The sequence below is a fragment of the Malaya genurostris genome, chromosome 2, assembly GCF_030247185.1.
Source record: "Malaya genurostris strain Urasoe2022 chromosome 2, Malgen_1.1, whole genome shotgun sequence".
NCBI classification, from domain to species: domain Eukaryota; kingdom Metazoa; phylum Arthropoda; class Insecta; order Diptera; family Culicidae; genus Malaya; species Malaya genurostris.
Genome location: NC_080571.1, coordinates 103,346,562 through 103,361,483, shown reverse-complemented (window position 1 = coordinate 103,361,483; position 14,922 = coordinate 103,346,562). Strand labels below are relative to the sequence as shown.

The 14,922-nt window shown below is 35.2% G+C and overlaps 1 protein-coding gene across 1 annotated transcript in view; it reads left to right on the top strand.

The window, feature by feature from the left end:
- Nucleotides 1-14,922, top strand: part of LOC131428476 (organic cation transporter protein) — a 94,641-nt gene that overhangs the window by 57,170 nt on the left and 22,549 nt on the right. Inside the window, exon 3 of the mRNA XM_058592456.1 lies at nt 5,791-6,359. Coding sequence (XP_058448439.1) covers nt 5,791-6,359 — 569 coding nt within the window. The remainder of the gene's footprint in view (nt 1-5,790; nt 6,360-14,922) is intronic.

Genomic DNA, 14,922 nt, shown 5'->3' with positions numbered 1-14,922 from the left:
ACTTTTGCTAGTTTAGATTTTTTAATTCTCATTCCCTTAGTAATGATAAAATATTAGTTGAAATGCCTATTTTTTTAGTTGAATTCACCAATTAAACGTGCATTTTTTAGCTAAGGAACACTCCATTTCCATTCAACTAGTTTTTTAGTTAAATTAGAAAAATAAAATGTTGCTTTCAACCAACATGAGCTTCTACAATCTGCAGCTATATGGCGCACTGTCACCGAAAAACGTGCCTAATCCACCTAGCAGTGAGATGATACCTTTTTTATCAATCCGCATGTATTTTTTGCTAGCATATTCTTCGGTCTTGTTAGATTTCATAAAGGTATTTTAATAACCGTCGTTTCAAATGACAGTTTTAAATTTCAATCACTAATTACCCTGTAATTTCTAAACAGCAAGTCGGATCGAAAAGAGAAATTGTATGAAACCATAAAATTATTCCTTCAAATCTAAACGTGTGACAACCCAATTCGCATTTCGTGAGATGTCGAAGGGAGTTCGACTTTAGCGTACCTTTAGGGAATCTGTATTTTGGGACCAGCACAACCAAAAACGGTTTGCATAGCCATTAACTGATTTGAATGGTATTCGTACAATTTGATTCTATTTTATTAATTGAACGTCAGTACACCTTCACAAAAGTCACTAAACTTTCACAGAAGTATTACTTACGTTATAATACAGATACGTATTTCGGAATGTTTTGTACGTCTTCTTTAGGTGTATCGGTTTTATACGATTAAACTATAAGTTAAACTCTTAAAACCGATACACTGAAGAATGGTGTACAAAGCATTCCGAAATACGTATCTGTATTCTAACGTAAGTAATACTTCTGTGAAAGTTTAGTGATTTTTGTGAAGGTGTAGTGACGTTTATCCAATGTTACAAAAAACTACAAGGTCAGCCCCATTAGGTTGTTCGAGCCATTGATATGGAACAAGGCAACCAAAATTTCTAATGATCGACATTTTTAATTAATCGTCTCCCGTTTGAATCCGCAAATGCACGAGAGTCTGCTTAGATTGATCTTTATTAGGAACCAACACCGAAGACGCCAACCCAGAACATAGACTCTATTTATCGTGATCTGTATTTGTTTCGTAGCCGACGAAATTACATCAATAGCCTAAATGTATGCAATTATTTGTTTGTACATGCTTGCGATAGGGATATCAATATTTAAGCTTCTCTTCGCCAAGCTTGTGTTCAAGTTTTGTATGCAAGCAGTTATTTTTATAGCGTTAAGTTTCTCTACCATTCTGCGATTTCGGTTGAAGAGATAAATTTTTCACATTATCAATCGAGTTCGTCTTATATAAATTAGAAATTAATCTCATGCTCTCAAAATTTACCCTGTGGTAGTTGTCAATTTCTCAGGCGAAACGACATAACATAGAATTTCATCCGATCTTGCATAACACAAGATCAGAGCATACTAATTAAAGCTTCAAATCGTTTTATGGCACTTTTGGTCTTGCTGTCTAGTAACAACTTACCTCTAGCATGCTACACGTAGGACTGAAACGTTAGCTTTAATTTTGCTTTCATTTATAGCTTCGCGTGCTTCCAAAATAATATTAATAACTGATACAAAATATGCTGAGCTGTAAGTGTTTAAAACCTGACCATATTTCTACGTGTATTTTTCTTTGATTTTTTGATTTGCACCCCTATATAGAAAATAAAGATGTGTTTCACATCAAATGTTCAAGTATACATTTTGAGGCCTCCGATAAACAATGCTTCATATCTCGACACCAATCCATTTTAAAGAGTTCGTATATTCGGCGGGTTTTCTTATAATAATATGGTCTGGTGTTCTCTATCACGCTATGTAGGCAAATTGTAACTTTAGTCTCACTTCTAGGTGGATTAATGATAACTTCAATTATATCAAGAGAAGGGGACAATTCCAATTGGTAATTCTTCGGAAGGCATTTAGGCTCCAAAATCAACCCCAGAAGCGCAAACAGAAAACGCATTTAAATGAGTAATTGAGACAACTGCACTGGAATAGGGAAACAAATCGCTGACATAAAAAGATCGACATCTCCGTTAAAAAGGGACGGATTTTAATAATCTATGGCTTGTTGGATAGCTATTACCGTGCGGAAACTAAGTCTAAAAACATATTCTGTTTTCAAGGTCAATTGTGACAGATATTGACATAAAACTTCGTATAACTCAAAAAGTAAACAAATACAAACCGACATTTCATTTGTTATCGATATAGCCATAAAATATAAACATTATTATGCACAATCGCATCAAATGCGCACAAGTTCTTAATAAATACACTTTCCACTAAGAGTTTACGGCATTTTTGCATATCGGTTCAGAAATTTAAATATGGATATATCGTAACACATGCACGGAAAGACAGAAATCAGCATTTTGGCGAAAAAATTAGTTGATTTTCTGATTTTAGTTAGTTATTTTTTGAGACCACTAAAAAAATCTTACTTTTGCTAATTTAGATTATTTAATTCTCATTCTCTTAATAATAAAAAAATATTTATTAAAATTGCTATTTTTTTAGTTGAATTCACCAATTAAACGTGCTGTCATTTCTTAACTAAGACACACTTCATTTCCATTCAACTAATTTTTTTAGTTGAATTAGAGAAATAAAACGTTGTTTTCAACCAACATAAATAGTTCAATTGACTTCTGCAATTTGCAGCTATATGGCGCAATGTCACCGAAAAAACGTTAACACCGTAATGACTACTAGCCACTAGATGGCAGACTACTACCGAAAAGAATTTATGTCGCGGTTGTCTTTTCTATATTGGCAGGTATAAATACGATGTTGTATTGGAGAAAAAGACTTGAACGAGACATAAACTTCTTTTTGAAAATTTTTCTTCTAAATCGCTGTTTTCTTCTTTCGACTACGCGAAATCGACTCTTTCACTGAAAACTTTGAGCACTCGGAAAACAAAAACCGAATACAAGTAGTACACCGGACGGCGTAGCCCGGAAAGTTGGAAGAAAAAAAATTCATTTAACATATACAATTAGCATGTAACATTCAAAACTCACTTCACTGTTCCACGTAAAAACAGTATTACGCACAATTGCTTCAAATGCGCACTAATTTTTCTTTGTACTGTCCTTCAGTAATGATGGTGATAGATAAATAGAAACATTTTTTTGATTTTAATAACAAAATTAGTTGTCAATGAGAATTTCGTGTTGGATTGAAATATTGCTGGTTTGTGTCCAGGATATTCGCCAACTAAACACATTCTTTAAAAATAAAAGTTTTTTTAGCAAGGTAAATTCTCAATTTTAACTAATTTCATAGTTATTTTGGAAAATTTGTTGTTAAAATCAACTAATTCAAAAACAGTAATACGAATTAGCCGCAGAGCTAATTTCGGTCGTTCCGTGTGCGAAAAACATCAAAACAATTTGCAAGCAGTTTCAACAAGGCTATCATTTTTTAGCTTTTTAATGGATTGTTTTGCTTTGACACTTGTCATGAATTTTTGGCGAATAAACTTTTTAATAAAACCAATTTAATTTTTGTTTTTCTTAAGCTGTCTTTCAGCAGTGATGGTGACAGACAGATAGAGTAAATTTTTTTTATTTTAATCACAAAATTACTTGCCAATGAGAATTTCGTGTTGGATTGAAATTTTGCTGGTTTGTGTCTAGGACACAAATTTTTCAACAAAGTAAATTCTGAATTTCAACTTATTTAATATTTTTCTTAGAAATTTTGTTGTTAAAATCAACTAATTCAAAAACAGTAATACGAAATAGGCGCAGAGCTAATTTCGATCGTTCCGTGGCATATATTTTGTTTTAAAATCGGTGACATAACTGAACTATTGAAGGCGGTGGCGGCGACGACATCATTCTATTTACAAAATTTACAAAATGACTACTTCCAGTTGACTGATATTCGTTTGTTACCTTCTAATATAACCGTCAAAACTGATAGTAACTACTTCCAAATTATAATTAGTGAGTTTCGAAAATAAACATAATCGCGAGTAAACTACCTCGAATATTAAAAGCTCATGAGTCTTTAGCTGTTTGAGATTGAAAAGACGATTCAGTAACACCAAATTGTGTGAAGTCGGAAGTTAAATGGACCAATAAAAAACACAATGACTCATGAAGTAGTTCTAGACTGTAAAAGATATTTGTATATAACATCCTTCTTACATTTATGTAACCATTTAAATTTATATGACCAAGTATAAATTGTTGACTTCCAGAATACCTGATTGTTGGGCCTTCATTTTCCAGTATCTTCGCATGAACATTCTTCCCTACTATACTTCCCTACATCATGTTGACATTCCTCCCATCCGGAATTCTTGCTACATGTCTAGTCTACTGTAATCTACCATGCTTTATTAGCCTTCCGAAGTCAGCATGTTTGTGTCATGGAGTATTGAACTACAGTACATCACAATACCACAATTGTAAGCCGGATTTTTAGAAACCCAACTGAATAGTGCTTCTATTCCATCATATGAATCACGCAACATAGTTTCAATATGTACATCTTATGAACACAATTTGAAATTGGATATTCTTAAATGTTCAAATTTGCACAAAACTGCGAATAGAATGACGCTTTATTAAAATGAAAATTTATTAACTTCGTCAGGTTCGCGTATTAACTCAAATGACTACTTAATCGCTGGTATGCAATTACTTCCATATTATAGTACATATCAGTGATCCTCAGCAACTCATAAAGGTGCAATTTATCAACTTAGGAAATACCGACACAAAAGTAGCTGTTCTCCGTCATCATTAGGTGGAAATTTAGTTCAGTTCCTTTAGTACTTTCATATTACTATAACGATGTTTGTTCCTCAAAGATTCATCCAGAGTCAACGAAGGAAACGGTTTTGGCGTTTTTTTTTAAACAATGTCTATTTTCCTAATACTTTTAATTACATCTCAAACTAACGGATACTTCAAAATGTCATCAATTTCCTCAGGTTTCAATCAAATTCACAATAACATTGTATTCAGTAAGTGCACGTTTCCCCAACCGGTGGAACCGTTGTTCATTATCTACTGCATCTCATCACACATGAAGATCGTCTCGTGTTGATAGAAAAGTGTATACCAAGTCATTATCGTACAAACATTCGCTACGTACGGGATTAGGTGCGACGAGAGTAGAAAATTAAATTATACGTTCATTGATTCATCAATTTAATTTACCGCCATTTTAACGCCGGTTTAGGCAACCCGCTAAACCAACAGCTGACTAGAATTCCTAAAACACCCGTGTAACAAGACGTGCCGCATTGACTATTACAGATTATGATATGCACAGCTTGGCGTGTGCTCAGACTCGAAGTATTCGAAAAATGCTATTCAATCACGTAGTTCAAGACTATGGCTAAAGAATCGTAACAAATTGACCGAACGCTCGCACCAGTCTTACCATCGGCATCTTCAATCGTGACCAAACACGAGGAAGCGTTAAAAATTTGAATCCAAAACAGCAGCACAAACATTCCTTCATAGAAACGGCAATATTTATCTAATGTTAGTTCAAGTTTAATACCAAGACAGCCTTCAATTAACATTATCATTAGACGATCATCACGGATCGTTGTTGATCCGGGTACGGCAATTAATGCTCCTAATCACAGTCACGTCACACTTACAAATGTTCGGTTTTCAATTTTCACGATTGGCACAACAACAAGGAGACTAACGAGTACCATACTTTATTACTATAATCAGTCAAATGAAATTGTATCCGATATCAATCTCACGATCCTTATTTTTCCACAGGTTTCCTTCTGGGGTTCGTCACCTCTTTAGAAATGTACATGGCCCTCCGCGTGATCATCGGATTTGCATCGATGTCTGTGGCGGTTGTGAGTTTCGTGCTGGTCGTGGAACTCGTCAGCGGAAAATACCGAACGGTGATCGGTATTCTTAACATTCTACCGGTAGCGATATCCTACATCCTCACGGCGGGAATTGCTTTCTACACACGCGAATGGAGAACGATGCAGTTCGTCATTACCGCACCGGGAGCGATTCTGCTGCTAATCTGGTACTGGATACCAGAATCCCCGCGATGGCTGCTAGCGAAGGGAAGAATCGACGAACTCAAGCGAGTTATGGACAGTGCTGCCAGCATGAACGGTCTCAGGCTGCCACCGAACTACGAAAAGACGCTGAGTGCCTCCGATTCCGAGACAGACAAAGATGTAGTGTCCATATTCGATCTGTTCCGGAGAAAGTTTGTTCGGACAACGCTGCTAATGTTGGTCATATGGTTCGGGATAGTGCTGATCTACTTCGGAATCACGCTTCATCTTAGCAATCTCGGTGGTGATATTTATCTGAATACGGTAAGTGAAGTGTTCATGTTCATGATTTCTCGGCAACGGTTAAACCGATTTGCACAAATCACAATTTCAATTAAAGCTCTCATTATCTTAAAAGATAGTGTGAAATTTTATCCAGATCCGACTTCCCGTTCCGAAATTATAGGGCGATAAGTGTCAAAACATTGAAACCGTCATGCAAAATGACGACGCAAACCCGGTACGCGCCAGTACGTGCTGGCACGAAAAAAGAACCACCGACTTCGATCCGTTCGCAACGCGCTTTGTTCAATTTCGTATAGCGTGCATGGGTGGCAACATTTGAGTCTATATTTTACAGATGAAAACTTTGTAAATCTTTTATTCAATTTGTACCTATATGTTAGTATTATCACAAAGTCATGATAACGATTCTTTTCTATGAAAGTATTGCCTATCTCATATATAAAGTTTAGGCAATCACTTGTAAAAATTGATTAGTGAAAACTGGCGCGAAATAAAGAAAAATTCTTTTTAACTTGACACAAAGCAAAGTCTTGGCATTACATTCCTTTTGTGAAATTTGACCTTTCTGTTTCAACAGACTTCGCAGCCGATTCTTAGTGTACATAATCAGTGCATGGCTAAGTACTATGGATCCTACTGACTAAGAATCCTTCCAGGTCGGGGCTCGAACATACGACAACTGGCTTGTAAGACCAGCATCCTATGCATTGAACCGCCAACCCGGGACAAATTAACTTGACACAACTGTTAACGAATTGAAACGGTTGTGTTAGTTCATACCCAAAAAAAGTTTCATATTTTATTTAAATTTGAAAAAGAAATCTTGACAGAATCTTCTAGTGATATATTTTAAAATATAAGTAATATGAAAAATGCATCATTACACCACTAGGTGGATTTAAAAAGGTTTTTTTCCCGAATTAATCGACTTGCGTAGCTATTTTTACGAAGAAGATCCCAAAGAACCTAATCGTTTTTTTAAGAAGATTCCAGATAACGTAAATTAAATAATATGAAAATATGTGATAAGACAATACTCATATTCTGTATTTTTGTAACTGATCTGACTGATTGCCGAAAAACAATGTTTCAGGTGATTCCAAAATCTAAGGTTGTGACTTTCGGTTTATCGATAATCCTTGAAAACCCTTACAATATGAGTATTTTTTGAACGGATTTGATATGAAGATGCCGGAAAGATGTTTTTCTGAAATCCAAGATTGTGACTTCCGGTTCATTGATAGGCCACGAAAACACGGAGCGAATTTAACCCTTTCACGATGTCCAGGACAAAATACAACACAATATTTTAGCTATTGTGGGTGTAAAGTAAGTGAATATCACCAGAAAAAATATAGCCTATAATTTCATGGGAAAAATTTTTCCATATGATCCTCAGAAATAAATAGATGTCAAGTTGGGTTTATTATATCGTAATTCAATTTATTGATTTAATTGCTTTAATTATAAGAAGAGTAAAATAAATAGTTAGTTATGGTATTCTACGAAACGATTTCGTGTACTTGTTTAGCACAACTAGACGTTGCACATAACACATTTTTATGTGTTCTATTTTCTCAATGTCGTTATGCACAAACTTTTTTTAGTGCAATAAAGATTAACAGTTGCTTGAGCGAAAAAATACGTATAAAACTAGAAGACTAGTGTTTGATGGACAGAGAAGATGTTTGGATGTAAGGTATTGGTCGGGTGACGGCCAGGATGTAGACCATGTTCGATGTACACTAAGGTCTCTTTTTACACGGGGGTTACGTACCGTGTTAAAAAAATCCGTGTGAAATAAAACCGTGTTAATTGCGGAAACTGCGCAAAAAAACGCTTGGAAAATTTGACGTAATCATTCCAAAAACCGTAGATTTGAGTATTTGTTTGTTTTGTTTTTGATTAAATGTAACTGTTTTTTTCACAATAAAAACGGAAATCTTAAAACCAGCCTGAGGTTACGAGAAGGTCATGTCATACTTGATAAAATTCATTGGATGAAAAATTAAAATTAGAACACTCAGGAAACACGTTGTACGATAAGCAAATTAATCTAAAATAGTTCATGCTTTCTGTGTAATGAATTTGGTTTTCAAAAAAAAAAGATAACACGTACAATTTAGAACGTTCGACTAAAGAAGTCCTAACAATGCCACCCAATAACACTTTCACTGCAAATTCCGAAGTTGCGATGTGTAGTAAACACTAACGATCTAACAAGTCATTTTTTTAATTAAACTGAGTGGGAAGACATGGGTATTGGATGAAGATCGATGCACGCAGCGACAGAATTAAAGGGGAAGAGTTCATAGAGATGAATATGGGTCAAATTAGAGAACGTATTACTATGTGTCATGTTGAAGCAACTCATTTCATCGGCGAAAATCATAATACTATTAGAGTTATATCATTCAAATGAGTATAAAATACTGTACTGCTCGATTTGATGAAGAGTTGAAGAGATTAGTAAACCCGACTATTTCTTCAACGCTACGAAATTCGCGATGATATCAATGACGATGCTGACATCATACACCACAACTGAGCGGAAGACACGTTGTCGTGTAATTTACATCACGATTGAAGATCTGAAGACTGTTTAATCATTTTATGGAACAACAGTCAATGATCTCGTGAATTGTTGAGTGAATGATTTTAGTTAATTTTCAAACTTTAAATTAGCTCTCACAATCGTTTTCTTACAGACAACCTGTTCCCATTTTTAAAATTTTTCTCAAAAAATAAAAGATAGTGATCTACCATGTCTGACTGGCTTTTCAGAGTGCCTATAACAAGATTCAGAGCGCGTATACGCGGAATGCATAAAAACGCAGGTTCGAATCCTGTCTCTGTGCGTATCTTTTTCCAATAAATCATCTTTTCTGTTAGTTAGTTTTCATTTGGCTTCTCCAATATATGTTTCCGCTCAGTCATTGCAAAAACTGAACTTAGTTATGACGGTTTTACGTTAAATCAACTAAAATGTATAAATCGTCAAAAAAACAGTTCTTTTTATTTATTCGTTCAGAAAGCCTTGGAAATAAGTTTTTTAACATTCAGTAAAAAAACCATCGATTTAATAATAATTGAAGAGTCGATAACGATTTTTATAGAAGGGAAAAATGTTTTCCTATGAGCGTTAAGGGTTTAATGAATAGATGGCATTAAACGATGTTTGATGTCTTTCCAATATCCAAGATGGCGACTTTCGTTTTATTGATATTTCATGAAAACACTCACAATATGGGTATTTTTGGAACGAGTTCGATTAGCAGATGTTGTAAAACGAGGTTTGAAGCCATTCCAAAATCCAAGATGGCAATTTTCGGTTCAATGATATTCATTGAAATCGCTTACAATAAGGCTATTTTCGATACGGATTTGATGAGTATACCCAATAAGCCCGTAATGTATGTATTTTCGTGATATAATAATGATCCGGAAGTCGCCAATTCCGTTCCAAAAATACTCCTGATGTAAAGGTTTCCATGGAACATCAATAAACCGACAGTATCATCTTGGATTTTGAAACGACTTCGAACATAGTTTTATGACATCTACTCATCAAATCCGTTCCAAAAAAACAATATTGTATTCATTGTATCAATGAATCGGAAGTCGCTATCTTGGATTTAAGAACGACCTAAAACATTGTTCTATTTATCAAATCCGTTCCGATAATATCCATATTATAAGCGTTTTGCAATATTCGTTACACGAAATTTTTTTTAAGAACTTAATCCCAAACAACGTAAGTTTTTAAAGAATTTATTCAATTTACCCTTTAGCTTTTGTTCGTAAATGGAGGTAGGACACACACATGGTATTAGCTTAAAAATTCGTGTTGTTGACCTAATAGATTACTTTGATCTGAATTTGGACATATGGGTTTAACTCTTGTATACTTAGTGTTGCTTCTCAGCCACATAAAGACTGTCCCAGAAAGTATGGACGCAATCAAAAACCGCTGCCATTTCGCAATGGTTCAGAATCTGTTAATTTTTATGGATGCGTCCTGTTGTTTACACTATTCTCTAACCACTTGTGCAGTTGTTTATTCGTTCTCATTAGTTTCTTTCGAAATGCGTGGACTTTTAGCAGAACAACGTCGAAAAATTTTGTACAAATGGTGCACAGAACGCGGACTGTCACTGAGAAAGATAGCAAAAATGGAAGGAGTAAGTGGAAAAGCCGTGCGAAATGCGATCAGGAAGTTCGGTGAGGATAACACCTTTGAGGATAAACCGAAAACGGGTCGACAAAAAGGTCCTGCTAACCCTCAGTTGGATAAACGTATACTGAAGGCGTTCGAGCAAAAGAAGGAGGTTTCAGTTCGGGATGTGGCCAAAAAAGTGGGCACTTCGAAGTCAAATGTTCTTCGTGCTAAAGAACGTTTGAATCTTCAAACCTATAAGAACCAGAAACAACCGAAACGTAGTCCGAAACAAGAAGCGTCGATCAGGCCGACGGTTCGAAAGCTGTACAATACGATTCTTGCTGGAAATTTGAACTGCATAATCATGGACGACGAAACCTACGTGAAACTCGATTACAAATCCTTGCCGGGACCACAACATTGTACGGTGCGAGAAGGGCAAGTGTTAAACCAGAAACATCGATTGAAGTCGAAAATTTTGGTAAAAAGCTATGGTCTGGCAAGCAATTTGTAGCTGCGGTAAGATTTCGAAACCCTTTCATAATCACGGCTTCAATGAACAGCGAAATACATCAAGAAATGTTAATAAAAACGACTTCTACTCATGATTCGAAGCCACAAGGATCCTGTTGTCTTCTGCCAAGTTCTTGCTTCTTGCCACTACTCGAAATCAACGGTAGAATGGTATACTACCAAAAATGTCACTTTCGTCCCAAAAGATATGAATCCACCAAATTGCCCACAACTTCGACCAATGGAGGAATTTTGGGCATTAACAAAGGCACATCTTAGGAAACATGTCTCAGCAGCCGACACCATTCAAACGTTCGGAAAAGATTGGAAAAAAGTGTCAAAACTTGTCGCCAAGAAGTCTGTACGGAATTTAATGAGGAACGTTTGCAAGAAGGTGCGCCAGCTAGTCTACAATGGCTAAGTAGAAAATGTTGAGAATAATATTCTGTTGTTTTAGTCTTATATTATCGGTATATCGAATAAAATTGGAATATCTAACACTTGTGAATTATTTACAGCGAAATCAAAGTGCGTCCATACTTTCTGGAACAGTCTTTACCGGACACAATGATATAACACCTCGATCAGAAACGTAGATCATATTTATAGAAATGTTTGTTAGTATGTTTAAAAAGTCAGAATTGAGGCATTTAAGGGTTGAGTTGAAACGGAAGAAACGGAGAAAAACTCTTCATTATTTACTATCATTATTTTCATGTGCGTAAAGAAAGTAAAGAAAACTTGAGAACTACTAAAGCAACGGCGAAAATTGTTAAGAAGCAACAATTATTTTAAGAGGCCACAATTATTTAATTTAAAAACTCCCCTAAATGGGTATTTTCACTTCAAATATCCCCGATAATGGTAATTAGAATAGGTTCCCAGGCCAATGGAAACACAAAGGGGTGTCACAAATAGTGTAATAATAACCGTATATTTCAGAGCTCATGTGTCTATGCGTTGAACCTGTTTATTAAATGGATCAGATAAGCAAATTTAGATAAGTTGATATTTTATCTGAATATATTAATAGCAAATATAGTGGTGGCACGCAAACATTTTCTTTAAAATAAACTGTATGAAAAATGTAGGATTGAGATAGACGAATAGGTGGAAGTGTTCCCCCGAAATGACCTAATTGGAATTAGAAATTACTGTGCTTCCCAAATCACCGACTTAGTGTAATTACTGAAATGATAAAGTCAAGATTATATTTCATTTCATAGATAACTCCTATATAGATGTGATCGAATAATAAGTAAGTTTAGAGTGAACAGCAATTAAATGGTTATTCTTATACCGTACAATGGCTAGCAACATTGCAGTTGATTTCATTTACTCGCAATAGTTCAAAAAATAACAATAACTTATTACCTTATGTTATTATTTCTGAACCAAAGTTTTATCACTAACACTATCTTTTCGTAGGATCTTTCTTCTATGCAAGTTTGGTGGTTGTCGTTTGCAGGAAAGTATGAAAAAACTAAAAATTCATTTGGCAGCTTTTCGATGTAAAGTTTTGCTTCGATTAAATAGATGTTTTATCTGCCATTTCTTTGACATACTGATTATCTCAAAACAGTAACTTTATGGACATTTCAAGAAGCATAATGCATCATAGTTGTGGGATAAAATGTCTTTTGTTGTGTGTCATGCCACTGATTTGTTGTGAGACATATTTTACGGCTGCTGGGGCATTATGTCTGGGGCGAGCGAAAAAAACTAAGAATGCGGCCGCTTTGGAAAATGTGTTTATATCAATCAATTCTCATCTTTTCAATTGGAGTCATTGAAAATTATGTTCCTCATCAGTATTGCAATGAAATACTTACATTCTCGAGGAAAATATATCAATACACTTGGAAAAATCTCAATGTTTGCTCAAGGGGGGCATATTATAACACTTTACCCTACCCTGAAAATGAGGACAGCAGGTGAAGCAAACGAAAGGAACAACGAAAATAAAAAGGCATCAACTTCTCAATGCAATATGGTATGCGAAACACTGAAAAGCTTTTAAAAAATAAAAGTAAGATAATAGAAACTTCTGGTTTAGTTACCTCTTACGATACATAACCTAAGAGATCAATTCGGTACTAGCATGTGATTAGGGCGAATGTTACAAAATATAATGCTCTACAACTATCAATTACACAATAATCAATACAATGTACGATATATGCATATATGCACAAAACGCTTGATTTTTATGTTTAAAACATGATTAATGACCATTATTTTTCGTAACTTTCAAACGAGCCCATCGCACGATATGCCCTAATCACATGTTAGTACCGAATTACCGCAATAGTACAGACAAACCCCAAATGTACACCAGCACTATCTTCTTACCTTATTTCTTCATACAAATTGCAATACGTATGTCGTATGAAGAAAAGCAAACATTGATTTGTGTTGACGTATTTGGAATTTTTTGTTGAGTGAAACTATGCATTAGTTTTGGTTATCTGTGGTCTTAAGTGCTTTGTCGCAAAGGTACTTCGTAAAATGCATTCACCTGCTAATCTTTAACAGTATCTCCATGCTGGGTAACATCAGTCGTTCCGAGTTGACAATTTGCGTCAAAACAGTCATCAAAAAGTCACTTAGCATCTGCTTCTGTTTCTCATTTGAGTACAATACATATGTATGTATTTATGATATGATGCCACCACCTATTATAGCAAAATAACAGCGGTCAAAATCTTCTAAACGGAACTCATATGTTATGGATTTCTCAGATATGACTACGACGATATTCCTTGCTTCAGATAGAATTGGAACAAAGACAATTGCCTGTATTTCAGTTATTTATTATTGAGTTCAAAATCTGTTTTATACAAATGTAGCGTTTTCTTCATACTTTTAAGAAAAAATACAGATAAAATTATTCGTCACGGTTTCGAAGGAATTTTCGAATTTTTAATGTAACACGGCTCATTAGGCGGCGCACACCAGTTGGGTTGGTTAAGGTTTTTCGGAACAAACTGGACCCCTTTCTCTGCATACCATTCTTGTACGACTTTGCTGTAATGACAGCTTGCTAGGCGTTTCCTGATGAAAACAGACCAATCTCATTTGCATTTGTGGTTGTAAATTGAGCTGTCAGAAAAGTCAATCAGCCTATCGCACAGCCAGTGTCTAGGTGATTACACACTTATGTTAACTTAATAATATTTTCAATTCAAACGATGATGTAAACTATTGAAACGGTGATAACAAATATCCATGGAATAGTTATGACGTTCAAATTATTTTTCTAAAAGAATGGGTTAATCGATGAGTCTCAAAACTGCATAGCCATAGATAGAGTGCCTATAACCAGAGTGACGACAGATGTTCGTTAGGAATGACAGCTTCCAGTTCCAAACGAACAAATGACCTGTCAATTGCAATGTAAAGCTAACGACACTGCCAACATTTCGGATTAAATGTTTAAACATTAACATTAACATTACGGATGAGAAGTCGTCACTCTGGTTATAGGCACTCTAGCCATAGGCAATTTTTATTACAATAGAATAAGGTAATCGATATTATTGGGTAGTGAATCGGAATAAAGAGCAATCCCTTTTACAGAGTGTGTTGGTTGTTGAAAGTGATTGTAACTCCGAATTCTAGAATACTGTATAGACATCTATGGACACTGACCATCAGCATATCGATACAAATTCATTGGACTTTTGCTGCCATTTTTAAGTGAAGCTCTCAGAATTCATCGTCAGTTGAATAATCGAACCTAGTCAATTGAAGTTTCAAGTGCTAAGTAGTCTAGTTGTTTCGTTGTCTTCGCTGTTGGTAATGAGCAAGTTCGAATGAATAGATTAATTATCTGGTTTGTCTTATTCTATTATCTTGAACCAATTCAAATGTTTACATGAACCGCATTTAAAGGCCGCTCTCACACTA